At 36.7% G+C, this 20711-nt stretch overlaps 1 protein-coding gene across 21 annotated transcripts in view; it reads left to right on the top strand.

Annotated features, from left to right (window-relative positions):
* The window catches only part of MEF2C (myocyte enhancer factor 2C), a 163079-nt gene that overhangs the window by 123274 nt on the left and 19094 nt on the right, over nucleotides 1-20711 (top strand). For all 21 annotated transcript variants that reach the window (XM_023215038.1, XM_023215027.3, XM_023215036.1 and 18 more), the window contains 2 exons: nucleotides 6969-7155; nucleotides 9638-9685. In XM_023215038.1, the coding sequence (XP_023070806.1) occupies nucleotides 6969-7155; nucleotides 9638-9685 (235 nt within the window). The remainder of the gene's footprint in view (nucleotides 1-6968; nucleotides 7156-9637; nucleotides 9686-20711) is intronic.

The raw sequence follows: 20711 nt of genomic DNA, 5'->3' as shown, positions 1-20711 counted from the left end.
AATAAAGACAGATATATGCAGTACTGCTGATCACTCAATGGAGGTGATCATTTAGGTGGAGTTTTAACCCCTAAAGTCCTGGGGGAATGCACATTGGATCATCATTTTTCTCATACTTTAGGGAGAGGGACATGTGATACACACCTGCATTCCCTCACAGGATTTCAGCCTGTTATGTAAAGAGTTCAAAATCAAGATACGTGATATCTTAAGGGGTGCAGCGGTGTGTGGCAGGGGCTGAAAAACCACATTAGAGTTTATGGGCAGAGCTGTGAGAAGGAGCCACCCAGCTCTGAGCTATGCCACAGAGTCTCCATCTCTTTAGTAAGTGCTTCAGTCTTCACGATGAAAAGCCCAGTTTTTGCACATTGCTCTGAGTTGCTGGAAGTCAATTTTGTTGAAAGTTTCCACAGCTGCTAAAACATTTACAGCAGGGCAAGGACACTCTGCCCTTTGTATGTAGAGAGTGTCTCCACCTCTTTAAAAACATTACAAGACTGTTTTTCTATTTCGAAGACCCGGTTTGAAGAGTTTCCCTTTTAAAACAGAAAATTTAATATTGTAGTCACCTGTTGGTATACTATAATTTATGCCCATATTCCTCAATTACATGAAATAATTCATGGGTGATTTGGAACTGTGTTGACCAGCATTTCCTCATGCTGGGTTTGCCATGGTTCATGCTGGGCTTCACAGCAAGAGAAAACACCTCCGTCTGAGGAACCAGCAGAAGTTAGGAAAGGGGCTGAACGAATGAGAGGCGGGTGCAAGTTGGTTGAGAGTAAAAGGGAAGGGAGTAAGTAGAAAGAAACTATATATTTTCTTCAAAATAATGTGCTATGAAGAGAGAGAAATAATGCTGTATGTAGGATCAAGGGAGAAGTTAAAATGAAAGCACTTGAGATTATTTACATACAGAGGAGAAGTGCTTCGAGGAACGGAAAGATCGAACATACAGGTACAATGGAGATAAAATGACCAAGCTTCTCAAGGAAGGGAAGGAGGATGGGACCTAAACAAGACGGTGTTACAGATGGAGCCAGGTGTAGCTAAGGTGGTAGCTGGGTAGAATGATGCTGAGTAGGTGACCATATAATGACCTCTATTTTATTTTTATTTAGTTATATTTTATTTTCTGAGACGGGGTCTCACCCTGTGCCTCAGGATGGAGTGCAGTGGCGTGATCCTGGCTCCCCTCAACCTCTGCCTCCCAAGTTCAAGTGATTCTCCTGCTTTAGCCTCCCAAGTAGCTGGGACTACAGGTGCCTGCCACCAGGCCTGGCTACTTTTTGTATTTTTAGTAGAGATGGGGTTTCACCATGTTGGCCAGGCTGTTCTGGAACTCCTGACCTCAAGTGATCCACCTGCCTTGGCCTCCCAAAGTGCTGGGATTACAGATGTGAGTCACCACGCCTGGCTATTTTCTTTTTTTTAATATATTTAGTTTAGCTTCTATAGTTAATTAGGGAAGGGGGAAGCAGGTGCTTGAAAAAGGACTGAGAAGTTAGCCGTCATGAGGAGTAGGGATGGAGAGGGAATGAACAAGTCCATGATAAACTTGTCAGGCAGCCTTAAAGGAATTTAGATAACAAGCAACTGGTCCTCACAAGTCATCAGAGTTGTATGATTTTTTTTTCCTCTACTAGGGCCCAGCAGCTGGTAATGGTTAATCAAAATTTAAAGGTGTCATTAGTGGCAAAAAAAAGGGTGGGGGGGAAGATTCAGTTCAATCATTCGCATTAAATAAAAGAGGGCCCATTAACTAAAAATATTTTACTTAAACTATTTTATTTGACTTTTTTATTGGACTTTTCCTTGTGGTAAGTTTGGGAAAATACTGGGTTTTGGAGAAGAGTTCAGATACTTTTCCAATTATGACTCACTACAGTAACCATGATCACTTTGTTCAGGGATAAAAACTAAAAGTTTTTTAGCTGTCATGTCTGTGTCCTTCAAAGCTGGGACCGGCTTCATGGGCCCTCGACTTGGCCCTGTTCTCATAGGGCTGCACTTGGTTAAATACTATGCTGTCACTGTCTTGAAGTTCTTTATACTTTTTTAAAAAGGCCCCCACATTTTCATTTTACACTGGGTCCTGCAAATTACATAGCCAGTTCTGCTGACAGCATTTTATTTAATCACCCCAAATTTCTCTCTTTCTTCCTATCTTGAGTGTTTGTAAAAGTTGGAGTCTGGCCCTGAAGTCTTTGCAAGTTTGGTGTTTTTAACTACTTCTTGGCTTTCATTTTTTAGACAAAAAAAAAAAATGTTTAAATGTAGATGCTTTCAAGTTTCCTAATTTTGAAAAGTCAAAGAGAAAAAGAATAATGCCAATTTCTTGGAAATATTTATATGTGATTATAGCATTTGCTTTCCCTAAAATGTTTAGAGCTGCTTTGTCTCTTCATGGATACAACCATTTCATGCCTTAGATAAGGAAATCAAGGTCAAGGGAGAATAAATGACCTGCCTGGTTAAATGGCAATTTATTACATAACCTGGACTGTAACTGAGATTTCTGATAGAAAGGCTAGTGTTCATTCTGATTCTCTAAAATATCTTCTCAGTGTGCTCCTTTTTAAGTTTATAATTTGCTTTCAAAATTATAGATAGTTCCTTTAACTCAGAAACAGAAAATCAAATACCATATCTTCTCACTTAGAAGTGGGAGTTAACAATGGGTACACATGGACATAAAGATGGAAATAATAGACACTGGGGACTCCAAAAGGGGGGAAGGTAGCAGGGCGGGGTGAAGTTTGAAAAATTAGCTCTTAGGTACAGTGTTCACTATTTGGGTAATGGGTGCACTAGAAACCCAGTCCCCGCCAGTATGCAATATATCCATGTGACAAACATGCACATGTATCTAAAATTAAATTAAATTTAAAAAAAAAATTATCATAGGTAGTTCTTGATACAGATAAGGAAACAAAGCAAAAGATAAATAGAAAACAAATGATCTTGGTATATTTTATGAATTTTGAAATTATGAAGTATACTCTGATACCATAATTATATTTGACTGCTTAGCCAATCACAAAGTAGTTTTATAATAATCATTATCATCCAATTGTTTCTGATCCAGAATTCTAGAAACTGAAGAATTAATTCTTGGGGATAATAGTCAGAGAAAGGAAGGAGTAGAATGACTTTCACTGACCTGGTTGTTAGGTTGGTCCTGAACTCATTACATAATTATTAATAATCCTCTTTATTTCACCCCAGGGGTGAAGGGGATATGGGCTTTACTCTCTAATGAGACACAACCAACATTCTAGAGCATATTCAGGGAAGATACAGTTTTATAGCAGATCCTTAGATACCTAGTAACAGTTAAACATTTATAAGTAGTAACAGTGAATTCAAATTAAAACATTTGTAGCCCAGAGATGGCTTTAAAATACCAACTCTAAGTTAATATGGAAGAGAGGAATCTTTAAGATTTCTTTTTTCCTAAAACCTCAGACACTCCAGTGTAGGTACTCACCCACATTTCATGAGAACCCATTTGGTTTATTATTTATGCGGTCCATAGATAATGAGCTTCTAATATCTAGCCCTTATTCACTTAACAGAACGATTTCTACTACAGCATTTTATTTCTATCCAAAAACTTATACTGTGTTGCATAGTGTTTTGGTAGCAAAAGCAACAGACTCAGTCACTAGATAGATGACCTTGGGCCACTTACTTAATCTTACCAGTTTGAAAAGGGAAGAATTATATCTATAGTCAAGGGATGTTTAAAGGGTTATATCATATCATGTATATCAATTATACAGCACAGTGCCTGCTCAATAAATAACATACAGTAAATAGAAGCTTTACTTTTGTGTTAGTACAGTGTCTTCCTAAAACTTCTCCTTTGAAGAAAAATATTAAGTTCCTGTAATAAGAGGTAGAGTAGGCTCTGCATTGCCTCATAGCAAAAGGGCACTATTTAACCAACATCGTAAATGATTTTATAACCAAGGGGAAAGAAGAGCAGGAAAAAGAGATCAGGATATGGGCAAGTGGCAGGACAAATTACAGGATTAAATAGGGTGGTCAGGGTGGGCTTCCAAGAGAAGGCCAGATTTTGAGCAGGGACTTGAAGGAGGTGATGCAGTTCATCATGGAAATGAAGCAGGGAGGCAGAAGGTGTTAGGTGATGAGATAACAGAGGTTGGCAAAAGCTAGAATTCCTGTGGACCCCGGAAGAAAAAACTCTCATCTTGAGTTTTTATTCTAAGGTAAGAGCCCTCACGGGGTTTTGAGCAGAGGAGTGTTGGCGTGACTTAAGCTTTTAAAGGGCCAATCTGATTTCTGGGTTGCAAATGCAAAGGATGGCAAGGACCGGAGCAGGTAAATCTGTTAGGACATGACTGCAGTTATCTAGGCAAGAGATGGCACTGCTTGAGCCAGGGTAATAGCCACACCCTCCAGTCATTGTGATACCCAAAGATAGTCCAACAGATTTCCAAAATGCTCCCTAAGGAGACAGTCCCACCCCTGTAGAGTACCAATGTTCTAGATCTAGAGTTTCTCTTATGGCCCAAGGTTGCGCAGGAAACAGATGGCAAACTCTAAAGGGTAATTGAAGAGAGTTTATTAAAAAGGACTGTTTACAGATGGGTAGAATTAAGGGAAACCTGAGAGAATAATGAAGTACATTAGGGCTTGCAACCTAGAAGCTGTTGCCATCTCTAGGCCTAAAGAAGTAAGTGGAGGGGAACAGTACTAGATCACAGCAAGATCTATGTGTATAGGGCAACTCAAAAAGAGACGGAGTCTTTGCTAGAGAAACGCAGCCTCAGCCAGCCTGTGGCCCAGCAAGGATGATGCCACTATAAAAAAAATACCCTGACCTTGCTCCCTCCTGCTCTCTGTGCTGTTGCTGGTGCCTCCTCCACTGATCAGTGGGAAGCCAGAGGGCAGGAGGGCCTGGGTGATGCAGTCTGGAGGGTCAGCTCCTGGGCACACAGCAGAGTGAAGGGGCTAGAGAGTGGGTCTGGATGGAGCAAGTGGAGAATATACCTAGTAGAATCACTTTACTTTGTTTTCTTGGGTATGCTAGAGCAATCCTTATTTGGCCTTTTAATGAAGAAATACAATACGTTATTCATGCTATAGACTTTGACTTTACAGCATATGCTAATTTTTTGTTGTTAAAAGGGGGCTGGAAATGTAAGGCTAAATTCATTATTTGATGTCTTATCAAACATTTATTTTCCATTATGTCAATTTTTATCCAAAAATTGTTTCCCCTGTTTACAATAGATACAGCCTAATAAAGACTGGCCATATTACTGATATCACTTGAACATTTTTATTTCCCTCTAAAACAATGACAGATTGGGCCAGGTGTGGTAGCTCACGCCTGTAATCCCAGTACTTTGGGAGGCTGAGGTGGGCGGATCGCCTGAGCTCAGGAGTTCAAGAATAGCCTGGGCAACATGGCGAAATCCCATCTCTACTAAAAATACAAGAAAAATAGCTGGACGTGGTGGCACGTGCCAACCACTATTTGGGAGGCAGAGGCAGGAGAATCACTTGAACCTGATAGGCAGTGGTTGCAGTGAACAGAGATGGCACCACTGCACTCCAACCTGAAGAACAGAGTGAGACTCTGTCTAAAAATAATAATAATAATAGTAAATATAAAATAAAAATGAAAAATCAAAGATGTATGGAAGAAAAGAGTTTTGAATGTAAAGCATTTGCTGTTGTCAATACTGACATGTCCAGAACATGGAAGAAAGGAAAAATGGGAAATAAATAATAAGGGAGCATAAACATAAACAAAGAAAAGTATTATGATCATCACCAAGATAAACAGAGAAATATTACACAGCGAGATGTACGATGCAGGCCAGCCGACCAAACAGTAACAGAAAGTGGATGTTAGCACTAAGGGAAAACAATAGTAAAAACAAAATAGGACCAAAAAAACCAACCAAGTGAGCTTTATGAACATATGCATTTAAATTTGCACAATAACTTATTGAGAACCCCGAAGGGAATGCCTTAATGCCATCTATAAATCTTATTCCATATATATGTCCATTTTATATTAAGAATGCCATATGCTTTGATACCATATGAGTTCTCCGGCATTATATTCAAAGAGTATTTTTACTTGTAATGCTTAAAAAAAATAGCTACAATTATGTTCCTGTGTTCATCTAGTTAGTACAGCAGAAACATAAACATGATTTTGCTTAACTTGACAAAATAATTACTCAAAAATCAATCTTTGAAACCTGGATTAATCTAATTAGACATCCACACAGCTTCAGTTCACTAAATATTTGGCAACTTTCACAATTGAGACACAGGTCTTGCCATTTGTCCGTGGCAGTACATACCAAAATATGAAGCAGAGCGTTTTCTAAACTATCACTTTAAAATGTGAATTATTGAATGATACATGCTCTGTTGAATCCTATATGTTAAAATGCCTATTCTCTTTAGAGTTACTTTTAAAAGACAGACTTTAAAGCATAATAATTAAGGTATATGTGCTATGCACATGCTTGGAGATGATTTTCTATCATTCAACTTCTACATAAATATGCTTCAGTAAGCAGTTAAAGGCTTTGGTTTGCATTTTAATCCTTTTTCTCCGTGAAGTCATCACAATCAGACACCTTTGATCTTGCAGTCATTTCTGGCACCAGATTCAGATATCACAAATGAACAATTACTACTTAATAGAATGGAATCCAAAGACAATGGAGTCTAATGAAATGGGGCTTTGTTTTAACAAAAGTGAAACGTTTTTTAATGGTTGCAAAGGAAGAGTTCTAAGCACTTTTAAGAAATCAATTTATGATCTGAATGTCTTGAGAGCTCTTAATGGTCTTCTAGACACCAAGTAGTTTGGAATGTAGAATTTTTCTTGGAAAAATAAGGGCTGTCTGTCCTGAAGAGCTTCTGTTTTTAATTCTTTTCTTTTACCTATGTTTTGTTTTCTGTTCCTGCAGGCTGTTCCACCTCCCAACTTCGAGATGCCAGTCTCTATCCCAGTGTCCAGCCACAACAGTTTGGTGTACAGCAACCCTGTCAGCTCACTGGGAAACCCCAACCTTTTGCCACTGGCTCACCCTTCTCTGCAGAGGAATAGTATGTCTCCTGGTGTAACACATCGACCTCCAAGTGCAGGTAACACAGGTATGTCCTCATAAGGATGTAATGCTAACGGATCATTGGAAGGGGCCACTTTTGGCAAAGCCAACACTGCTTTATCTACGAGATGTTTTCTGGTTTTCCATTTACTCTCCTTCACGGCTTACCATCCACTCCGGGGCTAGGTCTCCTGCATGATAGAGCCTAAACTCTTTAGTATGTCTTTGGAAATCTTTCATAATCTGCCATTCATCTTTTTCATTCTGCCACTTATCTCCTCCCGTGGCTATATTTTAACCACATATTCAAAAACAGGATGTCAGATGTCATATATCCTTTCTCCACACTTTTACTTCTGCTCGTCCCCCATGCCTAAAATGCCATTTTCCTTTTTCCTCCTGGCAAGCTACCACTTCTGTGAAATCTTCCCCTGTGTTCTCTGATAGTATTTATCCCATTTAGTTATTTATTATTTAGGTCACTTCTTGTTTATTTGTATGGTAACTTATCCCACAAAGGACTTAGGCAGAAAGAAAATATAAGATAGCATCATTTGTAAGACATGTGAAATAAAAACAAAGCTGAGTCAGAAATGAAGCTAATTAAACACATGTATACCTGCCCCAAATTTGTTTCTGCACTTTTACTTGCTGTTGTTCAATTCGCAGTGTCCAAGGGAAAAATAAATTATTGCTCAGAAAAAGTTCATCCATTCTTAGTACTTAGAACAATCAAAATACATTATGATGAATTGTATTGAATATGTGTCTGTTTTGATACTGGTTTTAAAGAACATTAAAGGGAAGAATGTTCTCTTGATTTGCTAGATTCATAATAGGAATCAAGTCAATGAATATTGAATATAACAAAACTATTCCTTTATTTTTCCAGAAGCAGCTCAAAAATAATTGTATTTCTAAGTCACATACAGCAAACCATTATATATTTGCATTTCATATTTTTAAAAGTACTCCATGGGAAATTTTTAATATATCTTACATACACATAGCTGTATGAAAGTAGTTTATTCATGGAGGAATTTTCCTCAGATATGTAAGAAAACTTACATATCTGCCTTACAGTTAGAACCAAACATGTGTTACTATTTTTGTTACAGAAGCTTTGTATAGAAAATACAATTAAATTCATCCAAATAAAAAATTTTAATAAATCTTGAGTCAGGAAATGTGTTCAAAGGACTTCATTGGGCTATTCTCTTGACTTTTGAATATATTTGAATGTTTTCATATGAATTTTCAGTAACCACATGTATTCCCTTCAGATCATACTCGAATGCAGTTCACTTTTCTATTTGATAAACTCATGCTTATTTTTTAAATTTGATACTTTATTTCCAAAATATTATCTGATTGGAAATAATAAACATTTTCTTAAACTGTAACAAAGGCCAGATGCAATGGATCACTCCTGTAATCTCAACACTTTAGGAGGCTGAGGTGGGAGAATTGCTGGAGCCCAGAAATTCAAGACCAGCCTGGGCAACATAGAGAGACCCCATCTCTACAAACTTTTTTTAAAAATTAGCTGGGAATGCTGGCTTCTGTCTGTGGTCCTGGCTACTCAAGAGGCTGGGGTGGGAGGACCACTTGAGCCTGGGAAGTTGAGGCTGAAGTGAGCCATAATCCTCCCACTGCACTCCAGCCTGGGCAACAGAGCAAGCTCTGTCACAAAAAAAAAAAAAAAAAGTATGTATGTGTGTGTATATATATATACACACACATATATATGCATACATATATATACACACACATATAAACATTTTCTTTTACTTCCAAAACTTGAACCAACTAATAATTATAGAGTATCACTTAGAGGCAATTAGAAAATCTAGATGATATTCTCACTATTATTATTTTGGCTGAATCTTGTTTTTTTCAAAACTAAAAGTAATTTTTATATTCAATATCTTATTGAAACATCTTGACTCTCATAAATAAACATTGCCAAATTTTAACATACTTTCTTAAGTTAGTGGTGAGTAAGCATATGTTTCTTAATTTGTGGCCAGTGAAAAATTTGTTTTATTGTGTCAGTCAATAAGATTTGAGTAGTAAATGTGGGTAGATTCATGAAACGATCAAATTTCTGACAATTAACATTGCACAAAATTAATGGCATAAAACATATTTACAAAGAACTAAACATCAAATGTGAAGTCATCTGAGCATATAGTAGACCTTACTCTTTCTTTCACTTTCTATGAAACATCTGCTTAGAGAAAACCTAGACTTCGAAATAATAAAAATGCAGAGACCAAAGACTGGATTTTTTAAAATGTAACTTTCTTAGAAAAAAAGATTCTGCAAAATGTCAGTGATTGAATGTATTTTTAACGTTTGAGCACAGCATGGCACAGTAAAACAAATGTCAGCCATCTGACTTGGGTTGTACTTTACAAGTTTATGACTATTGCAAGAGGACAAAATACTGAGGTTGCTAAAGGTAAAGTGTTTTGTTCTGTGGGCCTTTAGCCTTTCTCGTTTTGATCTTCCTCTTTAATCCATAGGTGGTCTGATGGGTGGAGACCTCACATCTGGTGCAGGCACCAGTGCAGGTAAGCAAAGACTCCATACTGCAGTATGTGTTATTGTTCTGAGTTCTTCTACTAGGTGATTTGCAGGACAAAGTCTTTTAACAAATAAAGTTAAGAGATCTGTGAGAGGCCTGGAAAAATGACACCAATAATTTTTAAAGCACTTTTCTGAAGCAGGAGTGGTTAAACAATAACTTAAAAGAAAATTGTTTATTAACTAGAACCTTCCTTAATAAAACTTCAACTGGTCAGCAGAAAATTAAGGGCTCTGATCCAATTGACCTAATCCTAGATACCATCCTTGGACACAAGAGTACCTTTAGCAAACCATACTTTTTGCGTTCTCTGTTAATTATTTCACATTAAATGTGAATCATTTTCCACCCAAAGAAGTATTGAACTTCTGTGCATTTCTAAAGAAGAGTACATAAAGAAAAGGAGGGGTTAAGATTATAATCATTCAGCAGTTAATAAAATAAAATCACATTGGCATTAAAATGAGCTCTTAGAGAACATGAGAATAATGCATCCCAAAAAGACCCTAAAATATATTTCAGCTAAGAACTTCTTATACTGTGACCAATAATTGTCTCAGTCACGTATCTCCAGGTTTCCACGTTAATTCATAATATCAAGATTATTGAAATATTGATGTCATTTTCAATGCAGAGGCAAGATAGCACAATACTTTCAAATGCCAACTGTAGTTCACTATTGGCATAACAAGTAACCATGGTAATTTCTGCAGCTGGAACATGCTATACATTTAAAATAGTAGGAGGCAGGCATGAATGACACAAGGTTATGTTTGAAATGTCAAAAAAAATGGAGTTTATTGAAATAGCCATGGATAGCCTAATTAAAATATTTTGCCAGGGTCAAGTAGAATAGCCTGCTAATTATAAGAAAGAAGATAAAGAAAATTGGTTTACAAATACAATTTTTATAAATATATCTATTTGAGGGTAGACTTTCTCTTTTCTGATGCTGGCTCTTCACTAATTCAGTGAATAATGAAGAAAAAGTATTAGACTTACACAGTGATTAGCAAATAAGATGAATAACACTAGCTTTCTATTTTATATATCTTTTGAAAATTAGGTCGAGTCAAATTAGTGAGTAAACTCACGTAATATTTTGCTGGACATGGAAATGAATTTTTTTTCCCTCAAAAAATGCTTTGTGGTTTGCAGACTCAAAATTAGAGAACCGGGTCAAATCCAGACCAACGTTTCTTGGATCCAAGTGTCTGCCAAACACTATGGTTAGAAAAAATGGTGAGGACTGAGAATTGGGTGGTCACAAAGACGAAGATATAATGTAAGAAAAATGGTTTAGATGTTATGATGTTTTACCCAATATCTCACTGCACCGGTTTGCTTGCTGTTATGGAAACAGCTAGTAGTAGTTCTGAACATAATTAAAAGTAGTAAAAAAAAAAAAAAAAAAATGTGGAGGAAAACATGGCCTACTCAGCTTTGATGGAAGTGGCTTGTTACTGCTTAATAGCTAGAATGCTTTAGAATCCTATATTGAAAACAAAAAATGTTTGGTTTTTCAATTATTCTGTCATTGTCAATTCCCAGACAGTCGGCTAAGTTTAATGATCCTCTAGGGATAGAGAAGACTGTCAGTCCTGTAGGCATAAAAGTTTGACACATATAGGATATAGTATCATTGAACTAACAAAATCTTATGCACTTAACAAATTCATCCTCTTATCTCAGGACCTCTACCATAGGCATGAGAATCTTCTAATTCAGAAATAGAAGAAAACAAAAAGAAAGACACTGAATTGCTCCACCCTGCTGATAATAAATATTATATCTTGATTGTATCTAATAACTACAAGCATGTAGTTTTCACAGTTTCTATATAGCTGTGAAAGTGTTACCCATATTTTAAAAATAGAGGAAGAAGCCCTTTCTAACTCTGGTCCCAAGGAACACCTGTTGCAGATGCCACTTAGTCTCAAGCTTAGCTGTCATATCCTGCTCATAACTCAGCCATCTTCCCCTTCTTTCTCATGCTAACCAGTGTCATATGTCAGGCTGAATATATCGGTGCTGATGTCAGAGAATCACATAACACCAGAGGAAAACAAGGCCAGCCAGAATGTTGCCACATTTTCAGAAAAGAAAACCAAAGCAAAAAGGCCAAAATATAGCTTCCAAATTGTGCATATTGTCATTGAAATTCAAGGTTTCAGATAAAGTTTGAAACTCTTGAGACCAAGTGGCAAGACTGCAATTATGTTAAATACTTTTTAGCAGTTGCAGTTTTTTTCAAAATCAAGTCATCTCACTTTGTAAAAAAAAAAAGAAAAGAAAGAAAAAGAAAAGAAAAAAAAGTGAGGGGGAGGGAAAGTCTCATGAGGGAAGGAAGGAAGTTGAACATTTCTTATGTGCCTATAAATACTAAAGGCCAAAAAGGTAAGCACGCTTTTTTCAGCTCAGTTTGATCGTAAAGTGTGGCATCTTTCCTATCCAGTGCCTGAGCCATCCTTTTCTATCATACCATCATCCAGTAAGTTTCTAGAACCTCCTAATTCACCTCCCTGCTTTATATTGCATCCTGCTCCAGTCTCCCCAGGACTGCTTGTTCTTTCTTAAAACCTTAAGCTAACTATAGGTCATCATTCACATGCCAAAAATCCAGCTATGGCTTCTTTTTCAGAATTAACCATGAACCTCTTATCCCTGGGCCCATTCCTACTCTCCAGCCTTAACCTTCTTCCCTTCTGCCACTGCTATCAAGAACCTGGCCGTCCAACTCTACTAACAGTAAACATTTAAACTGGTCTTACTGTACGCTCTGCAAAAAGTATCATTTTCATAATAGTCGCTTAAAGTAAGTGTTCACATTATGCCCTTTCTACAGATTGGGAAACTGAGGCACAGGGAAATTAAGTAATTGCCCAAGGAGGAATCCAGGCTGTCGGGTTCCATAGTGTGTGTGTGTATGTGTGTGTGTTTTGATACAGTGTCTTGCTCTGTCATCCAGGTTGGAGTGCAGTGGTGTGATCTGGGCTCACTGCAGCCTCAACCTCCCAGTCTCAAGCAGTCCTCCGCCTCAGCCTACTGAGTAGCTGGGACCACAGGCATGCACCACCATGCTTGACAATTTTTTAATTTTTTTTCCTTATAGAGATGGGATCTTGCTATGATTTTCAGGCTGGTCTTGAACTCCTGGATTCAAGCAGTCCTCTTTCCTTGGCTTCCCAAAGTGCTAGGATTATAGGAATGAGCCTCTGCACCCAGCCTCAGAGTGTGTGCTCTTAATTGCTACACTGTGCCGCCACTTGGCAATGTCACGGCCGCTTGCTCTTACCTATGCAGTCCTAGCACACCTTTCCTTCTCCTGCTTCATGCTACTGAGCACTCTTTGTCATCCCACAGAATTCACTTCAGCCATTTGAGAAAAGCCTTTCCTGACTCTTACAGAGAGGTTATGCACCTCTTTCCTGTGCTTCCATAGCAGCCTGTACCAACATTACATTTCTCATTGCATTATGACTGCAACATCTGGGCACATCTCTCTAGGACACTCAGCTCTGTGGAGGCAAACTGTTTCTTATTCAGTTTGTATTCCCAGTTTAACACATAAGCGTTAGCACACAGCAGATACTCAGTAAATGTTTTTCAGCTGAGTAAGGGAAAAATGGATCTTCTAGCCATAAAGTTTTAATAGTGTTGATGTAAACCAGAAGGAACATTTCAAAGAAATTATGTAATTTTCAATACAAAAAGATATACCTTTGATCTGTAGCTCACAAAAATAATGTATTTTTCTGAAACAGTATACGAATGCTTAATTAACTATTTGATTAAATGGCTGAGTACCCTGGGCCAGTAAAGCAAAGTTTCACTAACTCCTCTAATATTCTTAATGGAAAACCTAAAGAGCTGACAGATAGCAGTAAATGAAATGTGGGTTGCTATCTCAGACCATCACAAATCACCTCTTAAAACAATGAACTTCTTATCATCACTTAACTTGAAATACTTTCAAAGATGAAGGCAAAAGGTAATAAAGAAGTAGCGGGATGGGGTTGTACGCTTAGTATAAGAGAAATACACAGCAAGTCATCATAATACTTTAGTTAGTAACAGTGACTTTTCTAAGGTTTCAGTTGATGGTTATTCATCTACTACTTAATTCTTTCAACAACCTAAATGAAAAGTCACTGCTTTTAAAATAACGTATTGTCATAACTCTGTACATTAAAACCAATAAAACTTTTTTCTTTTTTTTTTTTTTGAGACGGCGTCTTGCTCTGTCACCCAGACTGGAGTGCAGTGGTGTGATCTCAGCTCACTGCAACTTCCGCCTCCCGGGTTCAAGCAATTCTCCTGCCTCAGCCTCCTGAGTAGCTGGGACTATGCAGGTGCATGCCGCCATGCTGAGCTAATTTTTTGTATTTTAGTAGAGACGGGGTTTCACCCTGTTGTCAAGGCTGGTCACAAACTCCTGAGCTCAGGCAATCTGCGCACCTCAGCCTCCCAAAGTGCTGAGATTACAGGTGTGAGCCACCGCGCCTGACCACATTAAAGCTTTTAATGTGCTAATCTGAGTGGTTATTGATGATTGTAAGATCAAGTTCGGTTGTTTTGTAGTTATTACATTTAATGGAAATAACCATTAGCACAGCAATGCCTTGTGTTGGATTATTCACTATCCTGTTAGTGTCCTTTGTTTTCACTTTGATAATATGATTGCCTTTTATTGAGTAGAAAGGACTAGTGTGCTCAAGGATTTATTGATTCGTAGTTGAGACCAAAAAGAGAAAGAGAAAAAAGAAAAGAAAAACCTTTAGGAATCCCTTTGGACATTTAAGATAATTTTACAATCTACATAGCTATTTGACACGAAGGCAAAGGAGATTTATGTATATTGGTTAATACTTTTAATTAGCATTTATTGTAAATTAGATATAATTTTATATAAAAAGAAACTAACAGCTGTTTCCTTATTTTGATTGTTAATTGTTTACCATTTTATGCATTTGGTTGTCAAGCATTGTCACTTCTGGAATGCTTAATTTATGTCAGCTAAATACGTGGAGAGTTGATGGTGGCAGTGTACTGCCATGGATAAATACTGAGCAGTGAATAGGAGATCTGGTTTCCAGACTCTGGAAGGACTCCATCTAGCAAGACCTTAGATCATGACTTAGCACCTTTGAACTTAGTACTTACTCAGATTGGAGATAAGAAACAAATATTTTTACAATCCATTTACACGCAATGCTTTATGATAATAATATAATCATAAAATTTTGCTTATATTTTTATAATTCATCTAGCATTGAAAAAGAAAAAACTTAGCATATTACAAAACAGAACTAAGTGGAAAGAGGAAAGGTCAGACAATGCTTAATTTTTCTGTACCAGTACCATTGTTTTGCAAGTATTTGTTTTCAAGAATACTTATCAAAAATTTCCTGGCTGACTTTCTTATCAGCCAGAAAGACTTCTCTGCATTTCTTACTTAGTGATTTAAAGTATCAGTGAAGCGGCTAAAATTTTAGTTTAAAATATTGGTTTTAACAAGTTTGCATTTTTGTTGCCCAGGAAAACATAACTTCAGATTGCAATATTCAAGAAAGGGAGAAAGGTACTTAATTACCCTCAAATAAGAAAACTAACTGTTAGTATAAAGATACAATTTTTATATTATTTTTAAAATATTATTAAGCACCAAATGAAAAAAAATCTAGGTTAATAGTTGGGTTCTGTTTTGAAAGTATTGTTCCATTAGTTTGAATTGTTCTGAATTAAAAATTCTGAATTCATTTGCGGTTTTACCTTGGGAGTTCACCCACAACATAAGTAAATATCTAACAGCATAACTTTATTATCTATGAAATTAAGTAACAATGATATTTTTAACCCAAACCAAGTTTATCAAGATGAAAGGAAAAAAATACCTAATCCTCAAATTAGATAGCTACAGCCTGTGGTATGCAGTTACTGCCAAGAAAATCAGTGTTAACTTTCCATATACAAAACCTGACAAATTATAGATAAACCAGTACCTTGATACCATTCTCTAGGGGCTGATGTTGAAGTGGGAAAGGCAGGTCAAAGCTAAGACAAATGAAAAATGTTACAGGTTAAGTCAGGATGTTGTAAAATATGCCTTCGACCCCTTTGGTTTGACTTCATTCTTAAGAAGTTTGATATCCAGAGGAAAAAAGAAAATTTTAGGTTATAACTTCCTAGAGAGTGTTTTAGCACATTTTAGAGCCCTTTGTTTATCCTGATTTCTAACTTCACAAATTGTATTCTTTTTATCCTCTATCCTTCTATATATACAGTAAACTACTGTGAAGATTGGTTTCTTTACTCATATCCCATTGATTTAACCTATTAGTGTGAAGGATAATAAAACCTTTGTTGTTTTTAATATTAAATTCAAGCTGTTAATATTTCCGCCTGAAATACTAGTTTTATTCAAAATTTGTCTTTTTTCCCAAGCAGTCTTTTTTCTTTATACATCTATTAGGTTCCTCTTCCCTATCTTTGGCATCACGAGAAGATTTTATTTGGAGATAACACGGAAAGGAAAGCTTTCTTCATAATCATCAGTGATGTGACATTGTGCATCAGTAGACAGCAGATGCTGAAGGGGGGATGTGGTTAAAAACCCCCACTTTTGGAAATCAATTTTTTACTTACCAGGGACTTTCTCACTCGGTGCTTCAAGGCTGTCGGCCAAGAGTATAATCTGCTGTTTTTAGACAAACCTTTGCCAATCACTTAAATTTTGCAGTTACACTTACATAGAATGTTTCAGTCGAATTTCAATCCAAAGAGTATTTAGTCATGATACAGTATCATATTTGAAAGATCATTAGCTATGTTAAACTTAAGTATTGTACCAAGAACCTTGGATAAACAGTTTAAATTTGTAGCCAACCGATACCTCCAAAAGGTGCTAAGTATTCACTGCGTTTATTATTGCTCCATTTCAATTGTTTTAACTCAATATTTAAGTTTATTCATTTTGCTAGACATTATGCCTTCTTTTTACAATTTCTTGACCCTAGAGTCCACCCACCATCTCCAGTTATGATAAAGAACCAATTATGTTGTATTTAAAGTGTAAGGGGGAAAAAACCCTGCTACACTAGTATAGAATATTATAATATAGTAGTAAGAGAAAACTAAATATATGGCCAGTTTACATATTCAAACATTACAACCTTAATTTACCTAACAATCAAGAAAACTGAATCTTTAGTTGGGTCTAATATTAAGCAACTCAGTGAAAACTGTAAAACCATGGAGCAAAATTTTTGAAGTTTGGGGAAAGATTCCAGAGGCAGATACTCAAAATAATAAAACAACCAAGGAAAGTATGTGTTTACAAATTATTTTAGGAATGGCACTATTGCCCTTGAAAAGTCTGTTAAACTCCTCTTTTTCAGGATTGATGTAAAAATTAAATGAGATAATTGATGCAAGGCGTCTAACATAGTTTCTGCCCCAGAGTAAGTGCTTATGAATAAATGTGAGCTATGGTTATAATCATCTACATTCTTGATTTTTCTAGCCTACCTGGTTATAGTGTTTAGTTTAATGCAGTTCCGGTAGTATTTATGAAATGTGTGATGAAGGGAGCACACCAGTAGGCTTCACAGAGATGTCCAGCGCAGGGCTCCTATCCTCACGGGTGGAAGTAAAGCAGATGTATTAATAAATCTGAAGCAGAATGTGAGAGCAGTACAGTTCAGTGCAACACATTTCACTTTGAACATTATGAACTTCTGATGTGTTCGCAGCAGTTGTGTAAATGTTAAAACCACAAGTAATTATTCTTTCTCTTCTGTCACGCTCTCTCTAATTTATACTGTCTCAATATTTTTGTTTATAAAAGTGACTGAAAGAATGAGCGATTATGTCAATAATGAAGACACCCCCTCATTTTTAGCAAAGAGACAGCCCCAAAATCTCAAGAAGTGAACAATTAAATGAGTCATAAATCTATCATTCATAGTTAAATGGAATTTTTTAAAGATAGTGTGGTTCAATAGCATTTTCATGGTGCAATTAAAAACTATCCCTTCAGTAAATCAGTACTCAAAGGAGAATGATATTTGGGTTTTTTATATATGTATGCTGGAAACATCAGATTGTCAATTTCTTCCTTATTTGCAAATACAAGGATGCATGCTAAATCTCAAATATCTAGCTTTTGTAATGTAGTGGTAGCAACCTGCATTTTGGATTCAAATCAAAGCTCTCTTCCTTGCTGACAGGGTGATCTCAGTCAAGTAACGGAAACTTCTTAAGCCTCAGTTTCCTCATCTGTCAAAAGCTGGGATGGTGATGCCTAAATCCACATTACCGTTAGGACAAATGAGAAAGTCGTTTGCCAACACAAACCTACTTTATGGACTCTGAATCTTTGGAAAAGCAACTTAGTAATAAATAAAAATTCTTTACCTCTCCCTCATAATCCGGAGCTTACATAGGATGTGCTGTACGGTAAAAGCTCATTGTCTCATTGACAGACTGTTAATTTCTCTCTCTCTCTCTCTCTCTCACACACACACACACACACACACACAATCGCTGAACAAAACACAGCCCAAGAAACATCAAGGACAAATAGGCTAGATATGAAATTCCTGAAGCTTTGGTCTAGCATCAGGTGACAGGGTCAAAGAGAAGAGACAGCTCTCTTTTTAGAACATGCCCCCAAACTGGTATGGCCAAGAATAGTTCTGGCTTTGGTGTAGTCTTGGGGTATTTCTCTAAGAATATACCACAGAATGCACTGAGGTTTCACAGGAGTTTTTTCATAGTCTAACATTATGCATTATTATATAATTTCCCTAAGAAAACCCCAGAAAAAGTGGAGCCTTTATTTTGTGTGTAAGAATCCCTAATCAGGAGTCTTTAGCAAGGTAAGAATCAGAACTCTGATTTGCCCCCATTCTACATTAAGCATATTGAAATTTTCATCATTCCCAGATTTCTGACCCCTGAATATTTTGTGGTTGTCTTTTGTCTTAGAGCTATTCAATGTAAAATACCTTTTTTCTCAAAAAAAAAAAAAAAAAAAAAAAACCTGATGTTGGTACACAGCAGCTGAGTAACTTACAGTTCCTAGCACATGTAACAAGGTTTCAGGCTTTCAGTCTAGGTCTGAAGTCTAGAAGATCATATTTTTCCACTAATTTTTTTTTCAACTGTCACTTCCAGTAGAGTAGGGGATTATACGAGCAAGCTTATGATACACAATTTAAAGTTATTTTCAATAAAAAGATGTATGTTCATTTGAGGCATAAAACAGTATCCTAATATTGGAAACTAACTTTTGATCTTAAAACTAAATATAAAATTAATTGATGATAGTGAGCATTATTATGTATGTGACATTTCCTGTCTAACAACCCAGTATGCTGTAACGGTTTTCAAAATAGCTTTAATTTTTTTAAAAAAGTGAGTAAAACATTTTGTTGAAGTAAAAGCAGCAAATCGATACTTCAGAGGTCCAGCTATATGTTCAGCTTAATGTTTTCCTGTGACAATTTGCTTCAAATCCCTCAAAATCAGATACTATTAACAAGTTACTAAATTATTTTTGTGCATTTATATATTAGAAGTTATTTTCCAGATAACAACTAATCGCGGATACTAAAAAATACTAGACATTTCACTGTAACATTGGGTGTTTCTGATAGAAGCTGGTCTCCTAAAGTGACTGTAATTAGGTAAGCATCATTACCATTTGAGTATATTACAGGGGAGAACATTATTGATTTAAATATTACAAAATCTACTTTTAAAAGTATATTTAATCATCCACTCAAAATAGCACACTGAAAGTTAAAGCAGCTACTCTGGTGTTCAGTTTAGCTAAACCCAGTATTTCCTACTTGTAAATATTTATTTATCCAGAAAGAGACCAGAAATGTGGTTTGAAACATCACCATTTTGCGCCTCCTTATGCAAATTCAGTGTCTTCTGAACCAGAACTACTATTTATTGTGCCCAAGTTACAACATGTCCCTCACACTTGCACATCACCTCTGGCTTAGGACAACCTTGACTGTCCTGTCCCTAGTCTCACAAATCAGTCGTGTTCTCTCTTCATTTGTATCCCCATAATTTGAAAATGGGACTCGACATAGAAAGGCTTTCACTATCTCACAGCATGACCAGTTCTGAAGGAGCAGTGTAGTGTTGTACTTCAGGGCATGGACTCTGGACACACTACTTGGGATTCAAATCATAGCTCCACCAGTTGATAGGTGTTTGACATTGAGCAAATTCCTGGACCTCCCTTTTCTTTGATTTTCTCATTTCTCATTTTTCATAGGGATACTATTAGTCTTCCACAGGGTTGTTCTTGTGAGGATTAAAAGTGCTTTACATCCATGTACAATAACTAACACTTACATAGCAGTTACAAGTGCCTGGTAATCTTCTGAGCAGTTAATGTGTATGCTTAATGTTGTGTTATTGGTAAATAATACTATACACTGTGTTTGTGATTGCTAATATTATTGGATGGTAAGATTGTCAATGACTGCCTCAGATGAGTACCTGAGAGCCTCTCATTCAGATTACTTTTATGCTTCTCTCACACTAGGGAAGTACTTCTATTGAGAAAACTAAGGCTCAGTAGGGTTGAGGGAACTCTTAACAGAAACATCTTGAGTAGAACCTAGATTTCTCTGCCTTATCTCTTCTTGTCCCCAACTCCTGGCTGCCTGTAAATCTTTCCCTCTGTGCTGCCTCATTCAGACATCATTTCTCATGTATTCTAGAGCAAGTCAATTCTAACTAGCTTCTCTACAGCAGTCCAACCCCCTTTTGTCTCTCCTTTCCACTGCCATCATTGTTCTTTTCCTAACACAAATTTAACAAAGCTAACAACTTGGGAGCTATCTTAGGCGCTCATTTTCTAGAGTACAAAGTTTGGTAAAATTTTAGTATAAAGCCTACAGTGTGAAGTTAACATAATCTGAGAGGTTCATGTTAGCCAAGCCTTCTTTTTCAACTTCGGAAAACTGTATGCTCCAAAAGACCCA

This window comes from Piliocolobus tephrosceles, chromosome 4 (genome assembly GCF_002776525.5).
Source record: "Piliocolobus tephrosceles isolate RC106 chromosome 4, ASM277652v3, whole genome shotgun sequence".
NCBI lineage: Eukaryota > Metazoa > Chordata > Mammalia > Primates > Cercopithecidae > Piliocolobus > Piliocolobus tephrosceles.
Note: the sequence above shows the minus strand (reverse complement) of the source record. Positions and strands in the feature narration are given on the sequence as shown.